This window comes from Fusarium flagelliforme (genome assembly GCF_020744385.1).
Source record: "Fusarium flagelliforme strain FIESC 12 MPI-CAGE-AA-0113 chromosome Unknown B0J16scaffold_1, whole genome shotgun sequence".
Classification (NCBI taxonomy): domain Eukaryota; kingdom Fungi; phylum Ascomycota; class Sordariomycetes; order Hypocreales; family Nectriaceae; genus Fusarium; species Fusarium flagelliforme.
This window is the reverse complement of record NW_025763503.1, coordinates 399,660-422,748: the sequence shown is the minus strand read 5'-3', so window position 1 is coordinate 422,748 and position 23,089 is coordinate 399,660. Positions and strand designations below refer to the sequence as shown.

At 51.0% G+C, this 23,089-nt stretch overlaps 6 protein-coding genes across 6 annotated transcripts; 4 read left to right on the top strand and 2 right to left on the bottom strand.

Annotated features, from left to right (window-relative positions):
* The first annotated feature begins 2,330 nt into the window (after window positions 1–2,330).
* B0J16DRAFT_408198 (uncharacterized protein) lies at window positions 2,331–11,032 on the top strand. Its single transcript, XM_046133012.1, has 5 exons — window positions 2,331–5,784; window positions 5,831–9,758; window positions 9,810–9,967; window positions 10,019–10,705; window positions 10,754–11,032. The coding sequence occupies exons 1-5, from the start codon at window positions 2,800–2,802 to the stop codon at window positions 10,784–10,786; spliced, it is 7,791 nt and encodes a 2,596-aa protein (XP_045988115.1). The 5' UTR covers window positions 2,331–2,799; the 3' UTR covers window positions 10,787–11,032.
* On the bottom strand, window positions 11,033–11,600 carry B0J16DRAFT_326030 (uncharacterized protein). Its single transcript, XM_046125955.1, has 2 exons — window positions 11,310–11,600; window positions 11,033–11,254 (listed from the first exon to the last, which is right to left on the bottom strand). Exons 1-2 carry the CDS (start codon window positions 11,494–11,496, stop codon window positions 11,211–11,213), a joined length of 231 nt encoding a protein of 76 aa, XP_045988114.1. The 5' UTR covers window positions 11,497–11,600; the 3' UTR covers window positions 11,033–11,210.
* A 236-nt stretch (window positions 11,601–11,836) lies between these two features.
* B0J16DRAFT_295092 (Dolichyl-diphosphooligosaccharide--protein glycosyltransferase subunit WBP1) lies at window positions 11,837–13,604 on the top strand. The gene is made up of 4 exons (XM_046124411.1): window positions 11,837–12,083; window positions 12,135–12,245; window positions 12,299–12,996; window positions 13,044–13,604. The coding sequence occupies exons 1-4, from the start codon at window positions 11,942–11,944 to the stop codon at window positions 13,464–13,466; spliced, it is 1,374 nt and encodes a 457-aa protein (XP_045988113.1). The 5' UTR covers window positions 11,837–11,941; the 3' UTR covers window positions 13,467–13,604.
* A 1,399-nt stretch (window positions 13,605–15,003) lies between these two features.
* Window positions 15,004–16,116, top strand: B0J16DRAFT_326026 (Isy1-like splicing factor). Its single transcript, XM_046125954.1, has 2 exons — window positions 15,004–15,078; window positions 15,133–16,116. Exons 1-2 carry the CDS (start codon window positions 15,076–15,078, stop codon window positions 15,859–15,861), a joined length of 732 nt encoding a protein of 243 aa, XP_045988112.1. The 5' UTR covers window positions 15,004–15,075; the 3' UTR covers window positions 15,862–16,116.
* Window positions 16,117–18,164: 2,048 nt separating this feature from the next.
* On the top strand, window positions 18,165–21,054 carry B0J16DRAFT_257597 (uncharacterized protein; the record flags this gene model as incomplete). The annotated part of the gene is made up of 4 exons (XM_046123151.1): window positions 18,165–18,214; window positions 18,267–19,867; window positions 19,913–20,180; window positions 20,346–21,054. 4 exons carry the CDS (start codon window positions 18,165–18,167, stop codon window positions 21,052–21,054), a joined length of 2,628 nt encoding a protein of 875 aa, XP_045988111.1.
* Window positions 21,055–21,371: 317 nt separating this feature from the next.
* B0J16DRAFT_326023 (Alpha/Beta hydrolase protein) lies at window positions 21,372–23,041 on the bottom strand. The gene has a single exon (XM_046125953.1). The coding sequence runs from the start codon at window positions 22,957–22,959 to the stop codon at window positions 21,451–21,453; it is 1,509 nt and encodes a 502-aa protein (XP_045988110.1). The 5' UTR covers window positions 22,960–23,041; the 3' UTR covers window positions 21,372–21,450.
* Between the last annotated feature and the right edge of the window lie 48 nt (window positions 23,042–23,089).

Genomic DNA, 23,089 nt, shown 5'->3' with positions numbered 1-23,089 from the left:
AAAGGTACTTCCGAGCTATCATGACAGACTGTATGAATGTTTAGTCTGCACAGTAGACTGAACGCAAGGCCGAGCCGGCTTCGATTTCAGCCGTCTGGGCCTGAGGAATGTCATGATGGACGTGAACCACTCGAAGGCCTCAGGGATAACAAGCGAAACCAGCATACAGTAGCTGTGAGTCTCTACCGCGTCTCATTTACCGCTATTTGATGCTTGGGAGATCAACTGATGGCAGATGATTGCCTTACCTTGTTGACGGCTGATGTCCCGGTCGTGTTTGTCCGCCTCGCCTCGAGTCATGGATCATGGATGGCTGTCACTACAGGGAGCATGAATGTCTTTCTGAACTCAAATCCAGAGCCTGAATCTCAGTTATTGTGAGCACCTAGTCATTGTAAAGTTCGTTAATAAACTCTCTTACTCACAATCTTCCCAAGATTCCAGCGTCCATCACGATACAGTCCTCATACAGAAGCACACTCTCGAGGCTGACAATCCATTACAGCTACTCAGCCGTAACCGAATACAGTACATCATGGCTGCGCAAGCTCAAAGACACTGTGCTCAGTCTAGCCGATCAAAGTACACTGATAGCGTCGAATCAAGGTCCCCACAGGCAGCTTGAGCTTCAACAAGGTACGGGTACCTTCCAGTTTGCGGTGCCTGCAGCCAAAAGCAGGTGTCTCTTTACCCAGTGCTAGAAACCAAAATGCGGGGAGGGATCTGACTCCGATTGGCCCCCACTGACCTAATCCGCCTGATCCATCGAGTCAGACGACGTCCCTGGCACGTGCCCGCCCATGTCTCAACTAAAACTGAAGCGCTGTTCGCTCCAAGCCAACGCCGACAGCGCCTCACCATCCCAGTCCGTTCCCGGGGTTAAAAGTGACATTTCTGAGTAGGAGGTGATTCCTTGGAAAGACAATACGCGACGTGAAAGACGTCATGATTAGGTCTGCGAAATGATATCCCAACTGCCAGCTCACAACAACCATTCAGGCAACCATCCATATCCATCCAAAACATCCATGAGACTCAAAACATGTTGGCCAGTGCACTTTTATCATGCACGCCAGGAACCTCGAGCTCCCAAGTTCGGTAGCCCGGATGAGGTACATAGCGCCTCTGCATTCTGGAGTACCTTGAGCTAGCTTCTCGAGAGCTCTCCACTTTGGATCAACTCAGATGCCATAACTTTACCGTCAGATAACGCCATTAAACACCGCTTGGATCTCATCATTCCAGGCCGAGATGCTCAACGAATTTACGCCGAGCTATCAATTCGTATCCGCTTGATAAGCTGATGATACCGATACTTGCCTGATTAAGATAATGATAAGCGGACCCTCGGAACCATTGTGGTTTCAATGCATTCAAGGGTCCGCGTCACTGGACATAAACAAAGCCAAGTGCTGATGGTGCTACAAAGGTGCCAACAAAGGTCTGACATTGGTGCTTTTCAGAAACATAACACAATACTGCAATGTCTTTATCTTGTTAAAAGCGCACGAGATGTAGATAGGATGATAGATGTGCAGTCAACGTGCATTGCCATAGATAGGTAGAACGGCACAGGCGCACCAAAGCGCCGCGTCTGCGCTTGGAGCAACTACGAGACCCCCATTTGTATTCAAGATCGCCTTCTAGGACCAAATCCCCTTGTCGCATTGATTCAAGAAGTGAGTATGGCCGCAGGGTGTCAAAAGAATTGATCGCCGAAAGCATAAGAGACGAAATAATCTGGTCACCTTATGCCAGCTTAGGCTAGCATTTAGGCTACTTTATTTCTGTAGCCTAAGCCTTAGAGAACTTTTCTTCTGTTACCAACCTCGTATGGGCTTTTGGATGTATGAATGTAATGCTATGTGGGTGCGGAATGATATGGATAGTCTCGTGAGCTGATTTCTTGTGTGATTGGACAAGCCGTATACACGATGGATTCTGACATTATATGTAATATGCAATCATGAAGAAACAACTTCCTTGAGCTACTCAATACGTGACCAGTAGTACGAACACTTAAAATGAGATCTGCGGTAGTCCGACCATCCGAATATCGCAGTCAAGATGAAAGTTAATATAATAAACGCTCTTTCACCCGATTAAAGGCTTCCGTCTCATGTGTGTTGAATCTACCCTGCACCAGATGACGACGTCATTGAGACGTGGTGGTTGGACCACCAAGACACGCGTGTCTCTGGAATATGCCATCGATATCCAAGATCGCGATACTCAAAACAATGTTTCTTAAAGTTCTCTCCATCCTTTACAATTGAATCTTCCGTGTTACGCGGGCGTGGAGGGCAGCAATCATGCGCACGCGTACATGTCACTCCAAAACCATTACTCGAGCTTCGTCAGCTCAGACGATCCATCCAAGGAAGGAGGGGCCAGCTTCGCCACAGCCAAGCCACACCTCCAAGGCTGACCCCCCATAGGTGAGTTACAGTACGGAGCATTGAGCACAGGTAGCGCAGGCTCCAGTTCAGTGGGTGACCGATTGTTTCGAGACACCTTCGCTAATTTCTCAGCTTTCGGTGCTTCTTTTGGACGAATCGATACATCCTCTCCGATACCCAGCGAAAGTACCTTATCCAAGAAGCTCCTGTAGCCGTGTTGTGACCGCTGTTTCCTGCCCGCTCGAGAGCTTCATGCGCCCCGCGCTGGTAGCTCCATCAAGTTCTAAATCTTACTCTTCGATGCCGACGACGACTGATAACAGCCTGGACCCTTGAAGGGCTCAGGGGGAGGTGGCTTCTGGAATGAACCCGTGATCAAACAAGAACAATACTCGAAAAAATGACCTCAATACCAAGACGATACCGGTCGTCCACTTCGGCCTCGAACCCACCGCAAACCAAGTCCTTCGAAATCTTAAAAGGCTTGCTTGAAGCTCTCACTATCGATACGACTCTTCACCAGCAGGATGGCTTCCCTCAAATACCGCCATTGTTGCGAAAAATCCGACATATTATACAGCATATCTCTGCGACACGATCGCCCGTCCATCAAGATGACTTCCGACATGCAGATGGCTTTGAGACGATCCTTAATCTGCTCCGAGCCTTCTCAGGCTACTACGATCCCGATAAAAGAAGCGACGCGGACATGCTTTCTCTGTTTAAGTTACTAGGAGATTGTCTGAACCTCTTTTCCGTTGCCCTGCATGGACATGCAGGCAACCGACGTTATTTCCGATACAAGGTTGATGGAGGCGGATGGGAGGCTTTGGAACAAGTTATCGCAAGCATAGGACTCGGCGGGGCTGAGCCTGATGCTTGGATAAGCTGTCATGTTTTTGGCAAGCTATTGGCCTTCTCCCTGGACGATGAAGCACTCGATCTCCTTTGTCAATCCATCGGGAAATCATTACGGCCGGACGATGATAACTCCCCGAAGGAGGATGAAAGCGACAGCGCCGAAGAACAATGGGATCTGGTACTGGCCAAGTCTGCAGAAAACATTACACCCGGTGTGAGGGAAGTCGTGAATGCCAAGACTATAATACGGCATCCCGAGATTTTGCGAGCTGTTGTCAGTTTCTGGACCGCTATTCCTCGAATGAAAGATGGCCTCGCGAACCCGGCTTCTTTACTTGTCCTCGAGACAATCCATTGTGCTATCTCAGTTTCTATATACAACCGAGCTGCTGTCCACTCGACTGGCGCCTTATCGCAATTCCTTCGGGTCGCTTTCAATGCCGATTCAGCTCTTAGCCCACCTGAGCGAGAGAAGGTATTGGCGATCTGCAAGATACTCATGTACTTGGGTGTGAATGAGCCGGCCGACACTCAATTCTTACTATCAACGCCCGGCTCCGAGGCATCCGAATTCTGCTTACAGATGACATCGAAACATACAGGTCCTCCGTTCTTCCAATTCGACTTATCTCTACACGGCCATTCGTCACTCGAGTTATCCAGCCTTGGCCGTTCTTTTCCACCGCAGTCTAGCGCTGGCTACACCTTCACAGCGTGGATTCGAGTAGACAGCTTCGATCCTACTGCACACACAACAATATTCGGCGTCTTCGATTCTACGCAATCGTGTTTTCTGCTCATGTACCTCGAGAGAGATACCCACAACTTTATCCTTCAAACATCTGTTACTTCCAACAAGCCTAGCGTGCGCTTCAAGTCTGTTTCGTTCAAGGAGAAGAAATGGTACCACATCGCCATTGTGCATCGTAGGCCTAAGACGATGGTCACTAGCAAGGCGTCTTTGTATGTCGATGGTGAATTCTCAGAACAAATACGCTGCAATTATCCCCATCTGCCGCCCCTGGCCACTGGTGCTCATGACAGTTTCGCCTCGTTCAACTCGAACCAGAACAAGACAAACCCTGTGCAAGCTTTCGTCGGTACACCGAAGGATCTCTCTAACCAAATAGGACCTGGCCTTGTCTTCTCTCGGTGGTCGCTTGCTTCGGCGCACTTATTCGAGGATGCCTTGAGCGATGACTATTTGGCGGTCCATTTTGGTCTGGGACCGCGATATCAGGGCAACTTCCAGGATAGCCTGGGCGGCTTCCAGACTTATGAGGCATCGGCTACTCTGGGGCTTCGCAACGAGATTGCGCATCCTGGAAAGGGTGAGACATCGGACATCATCAGAGCTGTCCGTGAGAAAGCTGGTTCACTGCTACCTGAATCTAAGATCCTGCTTAGCATTCTTCCTTCAGCCACGTTCCCCGAAAATGTGCAATTCTACGATACCGGGCTTTTACGATCACTCCCACGGAACTGCGCTCGCAACCTTTTCAGGGCATCCAACCAAGAGGGTGCACCTCTAGCGATCAATTGTGCTGTTCCCAGTCTACCGGACTCTTTGTTCCGCGTCCAAGGTCTTCTCTCATTCCGCGGCAATCCCATCGTTGCGGTGCCATCCTATCTGGACGAGAACCTATGGCGCCTTGCTGGTTTTACACCCCTCGCTCTGAAGCTTTTTGAGAGAGCGTCTTCAATCGAAGAGACAGTGCGATCGGCGGAAATGCTATTCTACTGCATCCGCCAGAGCTGGCGAAACAGTGAAGCTATCGAGAAGGACAATGGATATGGCATCCTGGCTATGCTCCTCCGTGTGAAGCTGGGTTATGACCGTGGTACTAGTGATTCCACGGTTACCCGACTACAAGTCTCGAATGACGATCGCGATCGACTCGCCTTCCAGCTACTCAGTCTGATCCTTGGCTTCGTTGGGTACAACCATATGGAGCCCATGGAGTCGTTCATCATCAACCCTCTCGCCTACCGTGTCCTGCTCATCGATCTTGACATTTGGCGGAAGTCGGCGCCTCGAATTCAAGAGCTGTACTATAAGCAGTTTGTGACTTTCGCTGTCAATAGCAAATACCATGAGTTTAACAGCCGGAGGTTAATCAGGATGAGAATTGTCAAGAGGCTGCTGGATGCCATGAAAGGAGAGGTCGTTTCTGAAGACACGATATCGCATTTCATGGGCGCCTTCGAGATTCTCGTCACTTCCAACTTTAGTCAAGAGGTCATGAGATCTTTGTCGCTTTTCATCACATACGCTTTCCACTCCCAACCCTCACCCGTCAACAGAAGCCCACGAGCTCTTTCGATTGTTTCAAGAAGCGGCACTCCAGTTCCCAGAAGGAGAGGAACGCCGACCGATCCAACCGCAGCTGGAATTGCTTCTGGCCTGAAGTTCTTGACTAAGAAGCAGCTTGGTGTCAAGGTCCTCAGCATGTACTCTCGCATATTGTGCGAAAAGGGCAACACGACTCACATCAAGAAGTTTGCCAGAACTGTTACAAACAAGGTGAGATTGGTCTGTGCCGTCAATTTACCTCTACTAATGATAACAGTGGCTCCTCTACCTTTTGGCTGAAAACGACCCGGAAGTCGTTGTTCACGGTTGCAAGATTCTGGCACGTCTTCTGGTTACGCATGGCTCTAACTACACATCGAAATTTGCTGGAAAGTCGGGAGGCTTTGTGATCATGTCCAACAGACTCAAGCGATTCTGGGACATGCCAACTTTATGGCCCATTTGCTTCAGTATCCTGTTTGGCTATGATGTTGCCGAGATCAACTTTGATAGGAACTTTGACTTCTTCAATCTGCTAGAGACGTTTGGCAAACGCAAGGTTGTGTACCCCGAATCTTTGTCCGTCATTACCGCAATGCTGCAGCATGGATTGAAAGATGTGATGCGATACCAGGATGATCCAGATTCACCAGCAACACATGTCGCTCCATCGCCCGCTTTGAAGAAGCACGCATCCGCCAAAGAACTCCGGCCGGAAATGCGACCGCGAGCAAGCTCTATGAATCTGACGACTGCCCTTGCGACACGGTCAAACTTCACTCGTGACAGCGAAAGAGTCGCAAGCTATGCTGGAGTTTTACACACCGTGATTAAATTCCTACTCGATCTCCATGAGCGCTCGACTGAGTTCAGGGACTTCGCTTTGACATCTGAGTGGGTGAGGTTATTGCTGTCAGCGCTTTACCCAGTCATTGTCAGTGCTGATGCGGTAACGCCTGAGACCGAGCTGAACTCTGGCGACACGGCCTTGACCTTCGAAGGAACAGACGTTATCATTCGGCCTATCGCTGGCAGTGGTTCTCATGCTACACCAATCGTGCGAACGACAAGCGTTGATCCAGTCCCATCACCTCAGTCGACACCACCTAAGGGCACACCGCTAAGGAGAGCATCGTCGTTCATTCTACTCACTCAGCAGAAGTCACCTGTCGGTCCTAGCCCGGCCCGTTTGAGCCCTGCTTTGCCATCACCAAGGTCGACGCCTAGCAATAGACCGAGTAGCGACATCTTGGACGGACTTATGGATCTGGTAGTGAGCGTCTTCATGGATCAGCTTCTGTCACGAAAAGACTTTACTGGGTTTGGCTTGTTCACCAAGGTTCCTCCCGGTTTCCGAGAACACCAAGCTTACTTCGAGTCTTATATCTTGAAGCATGTAATTGCCCAACTGGAGAAGAACATCCAATCCAATCAGAAGGCAATCTGCGAGCCTCGCGTATTGACAAACATTTCCCGACTTTGTCAACACATGTCGGAAGCCATCTTCGAAGGATGGTTCATGAACGGGGCCGAGGTCATGATTGACTTTATCGGGATGCTTCTCGAATTCTTGCAACGGCCTGACATCGCCTCTCTCAAGAGTGTCCGACTCTGCAGCCAAGCTGTCAATACCATTCGATGTTGTCTTCTGAGGATAATCCTCCTCAGATTGTCAGACCTCGACAGCCCAGAGACCACGCTTGTAGAGGCTAAGCAGTTCATGGGCAAGATGGCGTACTGGCAAATGTCAATTCTTGGCTCATTCACCAATGAGGATCAATTCCTCAAGCTCTTCTGGTACCAGCTCTACACCAAGCTTATCAGCGACAAGATGCCGCTTCGAGTTGCCGCAGCAAACTTCTTGCGGATCATCTTGGTGCAGAAACCGGAGGAATCTACGGAGCTCATTCATGCATGCATGTCGCCAGATCAGAAGCAACTGTCTAAGGACTTCCAGCAACTGACCGGTGTCGATGACGATACGTTCGTGGAGTGGGTTGACAAACATCGTCCGTCGTTAGATGTACTGTTCTTCGGCGGTATGTCCAAAACATGGGAAGACTTCGTTAGCTCGGAGAATGTGCGTACTGCAGAAACAGCCAAGGTCCGGTTGGCCAAACGCAAAGATAAACTCAGAGCGTGGCACGCGGAGAGCATCACCACAGAGAAAACATTGCTCAGTCATGACATCGGCAATAGCGCATGGATGAAGAGTATCTACAACTCCGAGTACTTCAAGTACCAACGGATTATGCAAGATCAACAGGATGATCTCGTGTTTCTGAGTGATGCTTACAAGAAGATGGAAAGAGACCTGATGCGACCTGGCGCTGTATTTAGCGAAGCGGCGCCACCCAAATGGAAACTCGACCGAACAGAGGGACGAAACCGGATGAGACTCAGGGTTCTCCCCGACTTTACGATGAGTAAGGATGAATACCAGCCCAAGAGGAAGGCGAGCGAGGTCTTGCAGAGTCTGCGAATCAATACGTCAGCCAGCCCAGCACCCTCGATTGTTACGTCCGCAGTCTCGCCAACCAAGTCAAGCACCGCCGCACCCATGGAAGGCAATAACGGACCGCCCCAGTTGACAGAAGAGCCCGAGAGTACTGAGCCAGGAGAACAGCCTGCCTCTGGTGTCGCGCCTGAAGACGACTTCGAGCTTGTAGACGACCCCAACGATCCGAACGAGGGAGACGAAAACTTCGAGGATAAGAATCGCAAGGTGATGCGACGACTAGAGCGTGGCGACCAAGTTCAGTCTGCATACAATGTCTCACGCATCATTGGACTGGAGGCCTGTGAGGGTATTCTCATCATCGGCAAGGATGCTCTCTATATCATGGACAACGTGTTTCAGTGTGCTAATGGCGATATTGTTAACGTCTGGCAAGCTCCACCTGAAGAGCGCGACCCTTTCTCCCAGATCGTCACTGATGCCAAGACATCTGAGAAGAGACAGAACAATAAAGAGCAAGAGTCGAGGCATTGGCGATGGCACGATGTTATCAGCATCTCAAAACGCCGGTTCCTCTTCCGAGATGTTGCGATCGAGGTCTTCTTCACCGACGGTCGCAGTTATCTTTTGACTACTATCAACCCCGCGGTTCGAGATAACTTGTTCGTTAAGATGCTCAGCAAAGCACCTCACACCAGTGGCGCCAATACTCTTCCCAACCCCGAAGATGCCTGGCGCTTGGAGTCTCTCAAGGTCTTTGATGAATCGCCTCAAGGATTTGGGTCCAAATTCGGTACCTTCTTCAACTCGTCGCCATGGAACCCTATTCTCAAGAGGTGGCAGAAGGGCGAAATCTCCAACTTTCACTATCTCATGATGGTGAACACCATGGCCGGTAGGACCTTCAACGACTTGACCCAGTACCCGGTGTTCCCATGGGTCTTGGCCGATTATACAAGTGAGGATCTGGATCTTGACGACCCCAATACGTTCCGAGACCTGTCCAAACCAATGGGCGCACAAACACCACACAGAGTCGGAGGTTTCGTCGAGAGCTACAATGCTTTGGAGGAGATCGGAGAGGTTCCTTTCCACTATGGTACACACTACTCTTCTGCCATGATCGTGTCTTCATACCTTATCCGTCTACCGCCATTCGTTCAGTCCTACATCCTGCTTCAGGGAGGAAGCTTTGATCACGCGGATCGTCTCTTCCAATCCATCCCAGAAGCATGGAAGTCTGCCTCGTGCAAGAACAAAACTGACGTGAGAGAGCTTATCCCCGAGTTCTACTGTCTTCCCGAATTCTTGACCAACGTCAATGGCTACAACTTTGGTAACCGTGAAAGCAACGGTGTTAAGGTCGACCACGTCGAGCTTCCCCCATGGGCCAAGGGTGATCCAAGGATATTCATCGCCAAGCACAGAGAGGCACTGGAGAGTCCTTATGTGAGCGAGAATCTGCACCAGTGGATTGATCTCGTCTTTGGGTTCAAGCAGCGAGGCGAGGCTGCAGTAGAGAACCTCAACGTCTTTCATCATCTCTCGTACCGTGGCGCGACAGACTTAGATAGCATCACTGATGCAAAGGAGAGGGCTATCATGGCTGGCGTTATTCACAACTTTGGACAGACGCCCCATCAAGTGTTTATGAAGTCCCATCCGGCTAGAGAGCATAACAGGTCTCCCGTTAGACGACTGGATACGAGTGTGTTCTCGTTGAGCTGTTTGCCGCACCCACTTCTTGGTAAAGACTCTGCTACTTGATCTATGAATTTCACTAATTGTCCTCCCACAGAAAGCCACGAGCGTGTAGCATCTCTGATCTACGCACCTAAGCTGGACCGCTTACTGTGCGCCTCTCCGTTCCGCCTCAATTTCCCACCGTATGACAAGTTTTTGGAATGGGGTTACGCAGACAACAGCATCCGCTTCTTCTTCAGCGACAATCGAAAGGTAAACCGACACCATACTCCTAGCTCAAGCCGCCTCGCTAACTCGAAAAAGCCCGCTGGCCTCTTTGAGAATCTCCACATTGGACAAATCTCTTGCGCCTGCTTTGCCGACTCCAAGACATTGATCACCGCTGGTGAGGACTGCGTTGTCTCGGTGTACGCACTTCAGACCTCACCTGGCAAACCAGTTGAGCTGCTTCCAAGGTCCAGTCTTTTCGGGCACAAATTCCCCGTCACGACAATTGCAGTCAGCAAAGCTTTCTGTACTCTGTTGACCGTATCTGCGGATGGTCAGGCGTTCTTGTGGGATCTCAACCGTCTGTCGTTCATTCGCAAGCTACCTTTGGTGCGCCCGGTCGAATCTGCGCGTATCAATGACATCTCTGGCGAGATTCTTCTATGCTCTGGACCCAACGTGATCTTATACACTCTGAACGGCACATTGCTCCTGGAACAAAACGTCTGCTTTGAACAAGACGACTACATCCACTCATGTGCCTTTTATGAAGGCGCTGGAAACGAGTGGCTGGAAAACTACCTGATCTTCACAGGCCACAAGCGCGGCAAAGTCAACATCTGGCGGCGTAGCATCGTCGGCAATCGATGGACTCTGGAACTATACAGAAAGCTTGACCACGTTGACTACAAGAACGAGAAGGGCGCCAACACAGAGGCGGGTATGACATGCATCAGCCCAATGCCAACGTGCGTCTACACAGGTGATGATGACGGACGAGTTGTAAGTTCCCTACCTCTCTCTGACATACCACAACTAACACAGTCCTAGTACGAATGGAATCTAGTGAACAGGGAAAGATAGAGCCTGGCCCTACCGAACCGAACATCAGTTCGACACAACCGCCGCAACAGTTTCGTATAATTAGAAGAGATGGGGAGGATATTTTGGCTTCTTGCTTGCACATCACCGCGGCGTTTCCTGTTTGATCGTACCCGCATGTTAGAAAATCATTGACTCGCGCAAGTGGGCGCACAGCGTATATATATATCCCGAAAACGTTTTATGGTCGGTGGACGGCTTGATTGATTGGATGTAGAAAATCGAATTGAAGCGTCAATTGCTGCTGAAAATTGGACTCTTGTCCCTTGTATTCCTCTATGATATTTCTCCCCCTCCGCCGTGGCGCTGTCGGTTGACGCCGTAGTTTGTACAAGACTGTTTGCTCGTTTCCCCGTACTTTCTCTCCGAGCCGTGATATTTCTTTCTTCGTCTTCAATTCGAGATCTTAATCGTCGTAGCCGGTGAGCTGTTTCCTGGGACCAGCGGGAACTGCATCGAGTTAGTTGGTGCATGCCACGAAACTCCCGAGCCGAAGGGCACGCACTGGGGTAGGTCACGGGAACCGGGGGCGCATCGATGTCGCCAAAGTAGTGTCGGATCGGAGGCACAATGGGCATGGCAACGGGACCAGCAGCGCCGATGATGACGGACCAGAAGAGGGCGGGACGCTCGCGGGCTGCCCAACGGCAGTACTTGAGGGGAGTTTGCCAGAAGAAAGGAGCGGCAGACATGATGACCTGTACGGAGCGACGTTAGCGGTAGTATGACGCTGCGGAGGGTCGAGTCGTACTCAATTGACGAGGATCTAGAGGTGGTTTGTCGTCGGGTCTTGGTGGTGATGATGGGCTTTGGCTATCGAAGCAACGGTCCAATCGCAGGAGCGGAAAAACCAAGCCGAAGACGTCGGATTATTTGGAAGTCAACACCTGGCACTTAGCCTTTTAGGGTAAGAGCGCTGCCACACAGAGTCTAGCGTGACGGGTTTCACATCCCCCACTGAAGGCTACGTATCCCAAAACGCAAGCTCGCTCCAGGTACCTGCGTACCAGATTAGAGCTCTCTGTCTAAAGCGCAAGCTGTCCACGCCAGTATCCATCAACTTACACCTCGCGAGAGAACGAGATCCCCCCAACCAACCAAAATCTCAACCACATTCCCCCGACATTGTTTTTCAGAATGCGGTCACTCTTGAGCCTCGTGCTCTTTCTCTTCGCGGCGCTGGTTTCAGCCGTGAGCACAGCTGGTAACCGTCTGCTGGTTGTGCTGGATAGCCCAGATGACAAGAAGGCCTACACAACCTTTTTCGGCGACCTGTCTGGTATTGATCTCCATTGACGATCGGGCTGGGATTGAAGCTTACAATTGATAGAACGAGGTTATGAAATCACCTACGAATCACCAAAGAGCGAAAGCTTGGGCTTGTTTCTGCATGGAGAGAGGACTTATGATCACCTCCTCTTCCTCCCCACCACAATTAAAGGTTCGTCATTTCTATCTTTCGTGATGATGATGGGTATACTAATTCTTGCGCAGGTCTTGGACCCAAAATGACTCCCCAGGCTATCATCGAGTTCATCAATGCCGGCGGAAACATCCTCGTCACCATGTCATCCACCCATACCGTGCCTTCCACTCTCGACGCCGTCCTGACCGAGCTCGACATCCACATTCCCGCTGAGCGCACCGGCAAGGTCGTCGACCACTTCTCATACGACACTATCTCCGCCTCCAAGGACCACGATGTCCTCGTCCTTGAGGCTCCTCCTGCCGTCCGAAAGGGCATGAAGGATTACTTCGAGATCCCCGGCGCATTCATCTCCGTTCCTCACGCTATCGGCCACATTCTCGGCAACGGGCAGCTCCTTACACCCGTCCTCCGTTCTCCTGCTACAGCCTACAGCTACCACCCCAAGGAGCAGAACAAGACCATCGAGGCTGATGAGCTGTTCTCCTCCGGCCGACAGCTTAACCTCGTCACTGTCTTCCAGGCTCGCAACTCTGCGCGCGTTACCGTCATTGGTGCCGCTGAGATGTTCCAGGACAAGACTTTTGACACCAAGGTTGCTCGACAGGGTGGCACTGCCCAGTTCCCTGCTAACCGTGAGTTTGTCACCAACTTGGCTGCTTGGACTTTCCAGGAGCTTGGTGTTCTGCGAGTGAACAAGATTGAGCACCGCCTTGACGGTAGCAACGAGACTAACCCCGACGGCTACCGCGTCAAGAACGATGTCGTAAGTTAAACAAACCTACTTGGCAATGATCTCTACTAACAATCTAGTCTTACAACATCTCTCTGTCCGAGTACGCCTGGAACAACTGGCAACCCTTCCACCTCCCCAAGGGCGATAAGATCCAGCTCGAGTTTTCCATGTTGTCCCCCTTCTGGCGCCTCAACCTCAAGCCCATCCTCTCCAACGAGCACGAGACCATCTACGGCACCAACTTCACCCTCCCCGACCAGCACGGCATCTTTAACTTTATGGTCAACTACAAGCGCTCTTTCCTCACCAACATCGAGGAGAAGAACACAGTCAGCGTACGACATTTGGCTCACAACGAGTATGATCGAAGCTACACTATCAATGGAGCTTGGCCCCCTCTGGCTGGTATCTTTTTTACCATCCTCGGTTTCCTGGCCTTCTCCGCCGTATGGCTGTACAGCGCGAAGCCCAAGGAACAATCCGTGAAGAAGACGCAATAAATGAAGAGGCGGATGATGATTGTACCAACGTTTCTCGTTTTATTTAATGACACCACGATAGGAAATCGTGGGAACATTACTGTAGTAGAGCAGGATTAAAAGTGAACTATAGAATAAAGTTTTTGTCTTTTTTTCTACAAGTCTATGTCTATGTGTTCTAAGTACATGTGATTCATGAGATCGAAATATGTCAAGGCCCTCAGATTAGCTCTCTTAGGTTCCCACTGACAACTCGCGGCAGTTGGACAAGTAAATGCCCGCGCAACCGTCTTTGACGTGAAGCCCGCCGCTGCTGCCTGCAAATTTGGCTTTTTGGTCGATTGATCATCACCGGGCAAAACATAATTCGTATCTCAAAGAATCTCTCCTCCTCTTCATCCTTCCACCGCAGAGCCCAAGCCTGCTCCGATTGAAAACTATATCGTGCATTATCACGAGCTGTCTCTTACAACCCCCAAGACATGCCCAGGAGAGAGGACTACTTCACACTTGAGAAGGTATCTGTCATTGCGGCTACTATAGGGCTACATAAGAAAAAGGGAAAAAAGGAAGGGAAATAACTTTGAGTCTGCTCAGATCTCTGTTCTTGTGTGAGGAACATTTTCCCACCACTGGATGGTTGCCCGAGGGTATACACGATCAGGGGGGAATCACCTTTAGCTCGGTGTGAACATTGTCATCATAGCAGACCCAGAGAGCCAACCAAACGTGTGTAGTAGAAGGGTGCTGGGAGTCAGTAGAACGGGTAGAGGGAGAAGGGAAGGAAAACAGACAACGCCGAACTCCAAACGCCAGACTCCTGACGCCCCCATAAGAATATTCCCCAAAAAAGTCTAGAAAGCAACCCCCAAAAAGCAAGAAACCAAAAAGTCCAAAAAAAGCCCAAGAAAAAAAGCAGAAAGAATCAGAGAATAGAGATATGGGTTAGTTGTGCACTTGAATATACCGGATGGTGAGCGCCGGTCGCTTGACTGGGCCACGTGGGGAGAGGTGAAGGCGTTGGGGAGGCATGGTGGTGAGGAAGAGTGAAGGTGGCAGAGAGGGAGGAAACGAGCGAGAGAAGGCGAGCGCGGAGACGAAAGAAAATGAGGAATGGTAGAGCAGGTAGCAAAGAAGCTGGCGGTTAGCAGGAGGCGTGAGTATTGAAGTACTCGAGGTATAGCAAGATCGCAGTCGAAGTCGCAGTTGGAGTCCAAAGTTGAGGATACGAGGCGATGATGAAGAGAGAAGGAAAGCAAGCGGCAGAGAATTGGAGGGGAAGCCATTATTTATGCTTCTCCAAGCGAGGGGTGATTGCGGGCTGCGCGCACAATATTTCGTTCTCTCATTGTTGTTGACGGCCGTTGACAGCTGGCAGGCAGTGGCAGACCAAACTTATGATAGTTGAAATTCCAAGTCGCGTTGCGGCGCGCAATTGACAGCGGGAGCGCTAGAGCAGGCTGACCTCCAACTGTGGCGCTGTGGCGCATGCGGGGCATCGGTACCAGCTCTAACGAGGCTGGAGTGGCTGGGAAAAGTTCCTTGACTTTGGGTCGCGAACAACACTCAACTTTGGCCTCTACAATCGCTCCTCTCCGTCAATCTTGCTTTCCGCAGCAGAACCGTCAAAATGGTACGGCGCCCTATTCTCCAAACTATTTCCAGTGCGTTAGACTAACAATCACAGGCTCGTAACTCGGAAAAGGCCCAGTCTATGCTGTTTCGCTTTCGCGAAGCCCAAGCAGCAGACCTAGGCATCATCGACGCCGGCCGCACCCGCCGACCCAAGCTCATCACCGAAGTAGCCGCCATCCCAGCCTGCGAAAAATGGCGCGGCCAAGTTCTGAAGGAGATCTCGCGCAAGATGTCACGCATCCAGGACCCCATCCTCAGCGACTACCAGATCCGCGACCTCAACGACGAAATCAACAAGCTGATGCGCGAAAAGCACATGTGGGAGATCCAGATACGTAACCTAGGCGGACCGAACTACATGCGCGGCGGTGGCAAGATCTACGATGAGCAAGGTCGTGAAATACCCGGCGGCGGAAAGGGTTACAAGTACTTTGGTCGTGCGAGAGAACTTCCTGGTGTGAAGGAGCTTTTCGAGGCTGCGAGGAATCAGGGCGATGAGAAGCCGTTGGAGGAGAGGCATGATATGAGGAGGAATGTGGATGCGGCGTACTATGGATATGCGCCTGATGAGGAGGACGAGGAGATGTTGGCTTATGAGGCTGAGAAGGAGAGGCAGGCTACTGAGCATATGATCAAGACAGGATCCCAGGACGTGCCGGAGGGATGGGAGCCTTTGCCCGGAGACGGTGGTGACGGAGTTACATGGGACTTGCCGACTTTGGAGGAGGTGCAGGAGGAATTGATTGAGAGACGGAGGAGAAAGCTGCTGGAGCAGCTATAATGCGTGTCTTGATACCAAGTTTCTTGAGTTCTCAAGCCGCATTGGGACTACTACACGATACAAGTTTAGACGAGGCGGTTGGCACGGGGCGACGTTGATATCACAACCATGGCGTTCAGGACGGTCATCATGTATTTGCAGGCGTATCTATGGGATTATTATGACGATACCTATCTGTCGTTAGGGTAGCAGAGTTGCGTATAGCATGAAAAGATCAAAGCAAGTATTGGTTTGGAGTTTATTAGAGCTTAGACCTGTTGGTGTCGCGGGTGATTATTATGTGCATATCGTGACCCAAGCGCGAGTCGCTAGAGAAACCTAGCTGCAGAGCTATTGTATGTTCCAAGAGATAGTCCACGATGACATCAACTGGCCTAGTTAATCCATCTTTTAGGCTCACGACAGCCCAGTTTCTAATGCCACCAGGACGCCCTGCCTATGCATAACCAGTCTCTCTGCCAACCCACCTCGTTTACAGAAAAATCACATCTGGTTAATGGCATAACATGTCAAACAGAATCGAGTTTGAGAGCACTGGGTCATACCATTTCGCTTATAGCATGATGAGACGACCTGAGATATGCATCTGTTTCCACAATCTCAGGTCATACCGAACTGTAGTATAGCCCATAGGGTTCTCTTACCGTAGACCTATCTCCAAAGAGAATAAACCTCCGCTGTCAATTGTGACGGAAAGTTCAAGTGCCGGGGAAATAAAACGGACGGAGAAACTGCATTGCATTTGCATAACCGCCAATATTTCCTGTTTCGTTTCAACGGCGGATCTCTGCCAAGCGAAATAATAGTGAAGGGGGCTTTTTGGAAGGATTGGTTGACGATCGTTATTGGTCCCCTGGGATTATGGATAGGGATCCTTGACACCCCTGAAATTGACTTGAAGACGCCACTCAGGTGGGAGTTGATGGTTTCTTTCGTCTCTTTAATATCTCCATCTGTGTGTTTAATGAGAGTTCTAAATATAATGAAGCTATCTAGATTGGCGCAATTGACATCTCGATCATCTTGGGAACCGAATTCATGGATCCATAATCCATTGCTATGACAGCATTTAGTTACTGGAGGTGTACTACGTACTGTAGAGAATTGGCGCGCGACTAAGGGGATATCCAATGCAGATGCTACGCTGTTTCATTAGCGATCGACATTGGCCCGTCTTGTCTGTCTCGCCTTGCCGTGTCTCGTCTTTCATTGCCGTCCTTTCATTGTCTCGGGTATCTTTCCTACTGCATCATATCGAATTTTGTTCTATTTTCTCCTCCCGTCCGTTTATTCACTGACACTCCTTTGTTTGAGTAAAGGGCTGTGATACTGTACTATCACCAAATTCTGAGGCGCAGTCCACTCCTTTCAGCCTCTCCTCTCGTCTCACCTAAGCGATGATCAATTGAGTTCTCACCTTTGTTGATCCGGTCAAAACTGTCCGTGGCAGTGTCCTCTCTTTTTTTACATCTTCTCTTCAACAGTGCTTCTCTTTCTCCTCTTTTTCTATCAATTCCCCTATTTTAAAAAGGAAACCCCATTAAAAAAAAAGTAGTTCAGAAGGGGAAGAGAAAAAACTGAACCCCGCGAATGAAGGATTGGACAAGACAGCCCCAATTGACAAAAGAAGAAGAAAAAAACGTCGAGCCCCTGAGCTTGTACCTGCAGAGATCCATTCGGTTTCCCTTTTAGCTCTTAAGCTTGCAGCGAGCTAAAGATCCCCTCTGTCCAATCCCATCCAACGCCAACGACCAGAAGAATAACGCTTACGGCCCCTTTTACGAATTAAATCCTTTTTGAGACAGACACAGACAAAGAGAAAGAGATCAAACTGTGATGACCCTCAGTTAAACTCTTCTGTGGTTTTAGGTGACCATATTCGTTCATCGCTCCCGTCTAAAATTGGAGTCCATCTGATTTAAATTAACCCACTTGGTCCCTTTGCGCCTCGTGCGCCTGCCCCTACTTTACTTGGCTTTCCTTTTACCTTGCAGCCCAGCCCAGCGCCAGTCCTTCCTTATTGCACCGTCGCTTCCCTAACTTTTTACCCCCGTTGAGCGGGACCCTTTTAGTGAGATACTACTTTACGGTAAGTGCTCTCCGGTCCAGCAACGGTCGGGTCGGTCCCAGGTCTTCTAGAAATATGCACAGAAAGACGGCCAACCTTACCTAGCACCATCCATGATCTAACATCTCGCCTTTACATCATCTTTTCCATTTCTTTCCTTTTCTTGACCATTCGCTCATGACATTTCGATAGGTCGTCCACTCATTTTATTCTTTTCATTCTTACCGTCTTCGAGATGGTTTCCTTCTTTGGCCTCAGACTTGGAGGCAATAGAAAAAAGTCACAGTAAGCAATCTTACTCCTCTCTCCCGTCAGACATCACTAACAATTCACTCAGGGACAGCAGTAAATTAGCTACGAACAAGATACAGCATTTACATCGCAATGACACATACGAAACCATCACCACAATCACCGCCATGGAGATCAAGAGGCAGAGCAACTTCTCCCGCCCACAGCTCGCTCGCCCTGGCACTTCACACTCAACGCTTGAGCCTCCTACGCGTGTTCCTTACAAGAACAGTGCAGGAGCGGCTTCTTCTATGGTCGATCTAAGTGCGCCGCGAGCACCAGGAATGGGAAATCCTCGATTCCACACCTCGGACATCCAACTCAACACTCGCTTCGGAAATGGCAGCTCGACAAGTCTTGTGGCGCCCAGCCCTATAAATGCGGATGGCAACAGACCCGGTACACCCACACGTCCTGGAACCGCTGTGTCGACAAAAGGGACCCCGAACCCGTTTAATATTCATTTTGGAAAGGACTCCGTCAGCAGTATACCGAATACGCCCTTGGATGAGCCCAGCAGTCATTCGGACCAATTCGAATTTAATCTCGGAACCGAAATCAAAGATGTCAGGACCAAGAGCCCGATTCCCACAGCTAATAACGGCTATCCATCTCCTCCGCCTTCCATCGTCAACGCTGAGCGACCTTTCTCTCCCGACAATCGACCTTCGAGCAGCCGTCAAAACGTGCCCACCGCGCCCAGTCTTCACAAGCCTAGCACTGCCGGTCCTATGTCTCTCCCTAGCCCAGCTGTCTCGGTCGCGCGTAGTGAGGAGGTCTGGGAGTCGCCTGTGATTCGAAATGTTTCAGCTAAGCGCGACACATTCACATTCCACATGCCTAGAAGACAAAGCTTTACAATGGAGACGGATCCTCGCGATAGCCCCAAGCCCATGGCTGAGGGGCTTGCTGGAAACTTTACTGGGTTCGACTTTGGAGAAACTGTCAGGAAGGGCAGCATTGGAGGCAATAGCATCGACACTGTGAGTGAGAGAGGAGTGAGCCCGATTGACACAAATGTCAAGCCCAAGCCGCTGGCAAATGCCAGGACAGCCAGTCCTCTTGGAACGACGAGAACCGCGAGTCCTTTGAGGACTATGCAGTCGAGTCCCAGTCTGAGCATGCTTGACACAGCTTTGACCCGAACTCGAACGGCCAGTGATGCGATGTCACCTCTGTCCTTGGTGTCTTCGTTGGCATCAGCGGCAGCAGAGGAAGCTCCTCGCATTCAGACACCTCAGCCTTCTCAGCAGCCCAAGCCGATGCACCAGGCCCCCAAGATTCTCCAACCTGGTCAGCTGTCAGAGCCCATTCAGAACATTCGACCTGTCTCTCCTTCGCGCTCTCCTGCGCCATCGCCGCTTTCGCAACCTCCTCAGCAGAACTCACCTGGACCATCTCCCATTCTCGCTTCTTTCCCAGGCCGAGAGGATTCGCCACTACTCAATTTCGAGTTCCCTCGATCTCCCCCTCGTGGAAACCAGCAATCGCTCGCACCATCACCTCAGTACCCTCCTAAGCAGTACAAGGCATACCAACCTCCCAACTCTTCTCCGCCTACAAAACCTCTACCTTCGCCATACCGGTCACCTACCGCTCCTCTCCCACCTGTGCCACCACCTCGATTGAACCCTGGAACCAGCAGGAGTAACACTCCCGACATTGCTTCCAGAAGCGCAACCCCCGACACAGCTCTCAGGAGTAAAACACCTGACACAACCGCGAGCGCCGATCCGGGCTTCATGAGCCGACCTCTCGAACCTCCGCCACGCGGCTTCCGTGCACGAACTGACTCCGAGCCAAAACTTGGCAGACCTCTTCGAGTTCCTGCCCTGGCCGATCGTTCGGCAACTATTCCTCTTATTGGAAATGGACCGCGAAGTGCTGTTGGCACGGGCTTTGATGATAGCGGCTTCGTTAAAGCTGCGCGTATTCCTGAGCCACCAAGGACGGCAAGCCCGTTCCTATCCCAGGCCGGCGAGCCTTCGCGAGCAGCGAGTCCGTTCCGCGCATACAGTCCTCAACCTCCTCGAACAGCCAGTCCTGCTCGCACTCAAAGTCCTCAGCCGATACAAGCGGCGAGTCCGTTCTTGCAGTCGAGTCCTCAGCCACCCAGGACAGCCAGCCCATTCCTCCAACAGAGTCCTATGGAAGGTGACTTTCCCATCCAGAAGGGCCTACCACGAGGCCGCAGACCTCAGCAACCCGACCCTCAAAGCCCTGAGAGGGGCTTTGGTTTGGAGCCAAGGAAGCAGCGTCGCCAGCCGCCTGTGTATCCCCCACCCAGAGACGAATCGCCAGTCCGTCCCATGGAATCTTTCGAGCACCCCAGTACCCCCAACTGGAATGACTTTGACCGTGCTGAAGCACACAAGTCTGCCATTCCTGCTGCTCTCTCACCTTTCCGCACTCAGTTCGCTCGTTCTCCCACGCAGGCTACTGATAGTTCGCTGAGCCCTCGACTTGCTCAGTACGCTTCTTCGCCCATCTCCGATACACCGCCAAGTTTGCCATCGCCTTCGTTCCCCTCGTTGCAGAAGTCAATCTCCAACTCGAGTGAGAATATGTCGCGGGCGTTTGACTTTGATGGACCATGGGAACATCGACCTGAGCCTAACCAAGGTAGACCCTTGATCTCACCTGTCATGGTGGACTTTGTGCCGCCCAGGGACAGAGACCGCAGCAGGACTCGCGTCGAGGCCAAGAGGGCTCCCCCTCGACCATCTCCCATCACCGTTCCTCAAGGAGTCGCTTCAGGACCACACTCGTTGGAGTCTGCAAGAGCCAGAACTCCCAACCCTGTGGTTGATGCGAACAACCCTGGCTTCATCTAACCTGGCCATTTATTTCTTGGATCTCATTATACCGGAGCGTTTGTTGGGCTTTTACAAAAAGAGGCTAGATGTCTCATGACTTTTCTTGCGTATTGTCTATCGCTTACACCATTTCTTTGTCTATATTTTCCCTTGCATATGGCGTCTTTCGCTTATAGATTATAACATACCCCCGTCCCTCGCTGTTGAATTTTCTTTGATTCATGTATATACTCATAATCATCGGGACATGATTAGTGGTTAATGTCTAAGGAATAGATATCCAGAGCCTTGAGCCTGACTCTACATGATTATTTTGTGCACTTTGTGAAGTGATGCAGCGTGAAATGAATTGTATTATGACTGTTAAATAACAAGACCAGCGCCTATTTTACAAGATTTTGAGATACATTTCTTCTAACCGAGGAACATACGCAGGTTGTTGCCAATGTACTTGAGATCCAACAGGAATGTATCATGGCCAAACATACTCATCTCCTCACTCAACTCGACATGCGTTACATTGCGGTTACCAGCTAGACGAACAGCTTCAGCTACCTCACGCTGCTGCCATGCTGGGAAGAGAATATCACTTGCAACGCCCATCACCAGTGTAGGGGTATCACGGAGCGGCGCAAGTCCGTGGATCAGATCCTCAGGTGGTCGCGAGCCAGGCACGACAGTTGGGTCTGAGGGATCAGGGTGGGATCCAGGCTGTTCCTCATAAGGCTTGTTGGGAAGCGTCAGACTGCATGCTGCGTCGGTGGACAGCGGAGATGCTTCGCCTGAAGCAAGCTTCTTCTCGCGATCTTGACGACGAGCGTGCGTGGCGCGCTGGTGTTCGATGCCTAAATCGAAAAGATCCATTGCTTTGCTGACGTACAGAAGACTGTTGGGATCATAGTTCAGACACCACTTTTCACCAGCGTGGTCAAGGTATGTCTCGATGAGAAAGTCGGGACATAGAGCTGGTGGTTTACTAGAGTCTGCTCGACGACGGCCGAAGCGTTGTTCCCACTCTGGTCCGGAACGATATGTTACTGTTGCGATTTCGCGCGCGAGCTTCATTCCTGCGTGGGGAGGCACTTTGCCGTAGTAGAAACCGCGGTTCCAGTTGGGATCCATCATTAGGACTTGACGTTGGGTGTGGCGCATGGCGATGCTGTAGGGATGGGAGCGTGCGCAGCCGCTGATGGAGACGATGCGGCCTACGCGCGAGGGAGATTGGACTCCTGCGGCGAGGGATTGCATGCCGCCCATTGAGGAACCGACGGAGGCGTAGAGCTTGTCGATGCCGAGATGGTCGAGAAGACGGAATTGAGCGCGAACCATGTCGTCCATTGTCAAGATGGGAAATCTAGTCGCATAGCGCTCTCCATTTCCTGGATCAACGCTACTAGGTCCTGTAGAACCGTTACATCCACCGATGACATTCGTGCAGATAATATGGTACTTGTTCGTATCAAGAGGACCGCCAGGTCCAATGAACTTCTCCCACCAGCCCGGCTTGGGGTTTGTCTCAGTAGAATGCGCATGAGACGAAGCGGATAGACCGGTATGTAGAAGAATAGCGTTGGATTTGTCGGCGTTGAGCTCACCCCACGTTTCGTACGCGATGTTGAACTCGGGCAGGATGCCGCCCCAGTCGAGCAGGAAGGGTTCCTTGTGGTGGTAATTCAGTGTCGCGCCGGATGTGTATGAAGGTTCGGTATCGTCCGAGTCTGTGAGTTTTGCGGAGCGAGACTCGAGTGCGTCAAGGCAGGGGAATGACATTGCTGGGTTTGAAGCTACGCCCGACTTCCGGATCGGCGAGCAGTGAAGCTGGCGAGTTCCGGCGAGCCATGATGCGCGAGACAAGGCATTGGGTTTAAATGCAGTTCTTAACTGGCGAGTCGACGCAACAAGACACCGTGAGGACCTCATCATGGCGGAAAATGTGTTTGTAAGAGACAAATTGTCTGTCGGGCGAAAAGATGCATTTTCAATGGGTGTTTGTAATCGAGGATAGGTAATCGGACGTTTTTTGGACCCTCCGATGCGCGGGGGATAGACGGGG

Excerpts from the sequence above, each read along its gene's own strand:
- B0J16DRAFT_326030 (XM_046125955.1), bottom strand. The coding sequence starts at position 11,496 with ATGTCTGCCGCTCCTTTCTTCTGGCAAACTCCCCTCAAGTACTGCCGT. Across the intron at positions 11,255-11,309 it reads GGTTCCCGTGACCTACCCCA|TTCCCGCTGGTCCCAGGAAA; the intron begins GTGCGTGCCCTT and ends AACTCGATGCAG.
- B0J16DRAFT_408198 (XM_046133012.1), top strand. The coding sequence starts at position 2,800 with ATGACCTCAATACCAAGACGATACCGGTCGTCCACTTCGGCCTCGAAC. Across the intron at positions 9,968-10,018 it reads TCTTCAGCGACAATCGAAAG|CCCGCTGGCCTCTTTGAGAA; the intron begins GTAAACCGACAC and ends AACTCGAAAAAG. Across the intron at positions 10,706-10,753 it reads GTGATGATGACGGACGAGTT|TACGAATGGAATCTAGTGAA; the intron begins GTAAGTTCCCTA and ends ACACAGTCCTAG.
- B0J16DRAFT_295092 (XM_046124411.1), top strand. The coding sequence starts at position 11,942 with ATGCGGTCACTCTTGAGCCTCGTGCTCTTTCTCTTCGCGGCGCTGGTT. Across the intron at positions 12,084-12,134 it reads CTTTTTCGGCGACCTGTCTG|AACGAGGTTATGAAATCACC; the intron begins GTATTGATCTCC and ends TACAATTGATAG. Across the intron at positions 12,997-13,043 it reads ACCGCGTCAAGAACGATGTC|TCTTACAACATCTCTCTGTC; the intron begins GTAAGTTAAACA and ends CTAACAATCTAG.
- B0J16DRAFT_326023 (XM_046125953.1), bottom strand. The coding sequence starts at position 22,959 with ATGATGAGGTCCTCACGGTGTCTTGTTGCGTCGACTCGCCAGTTAAGA.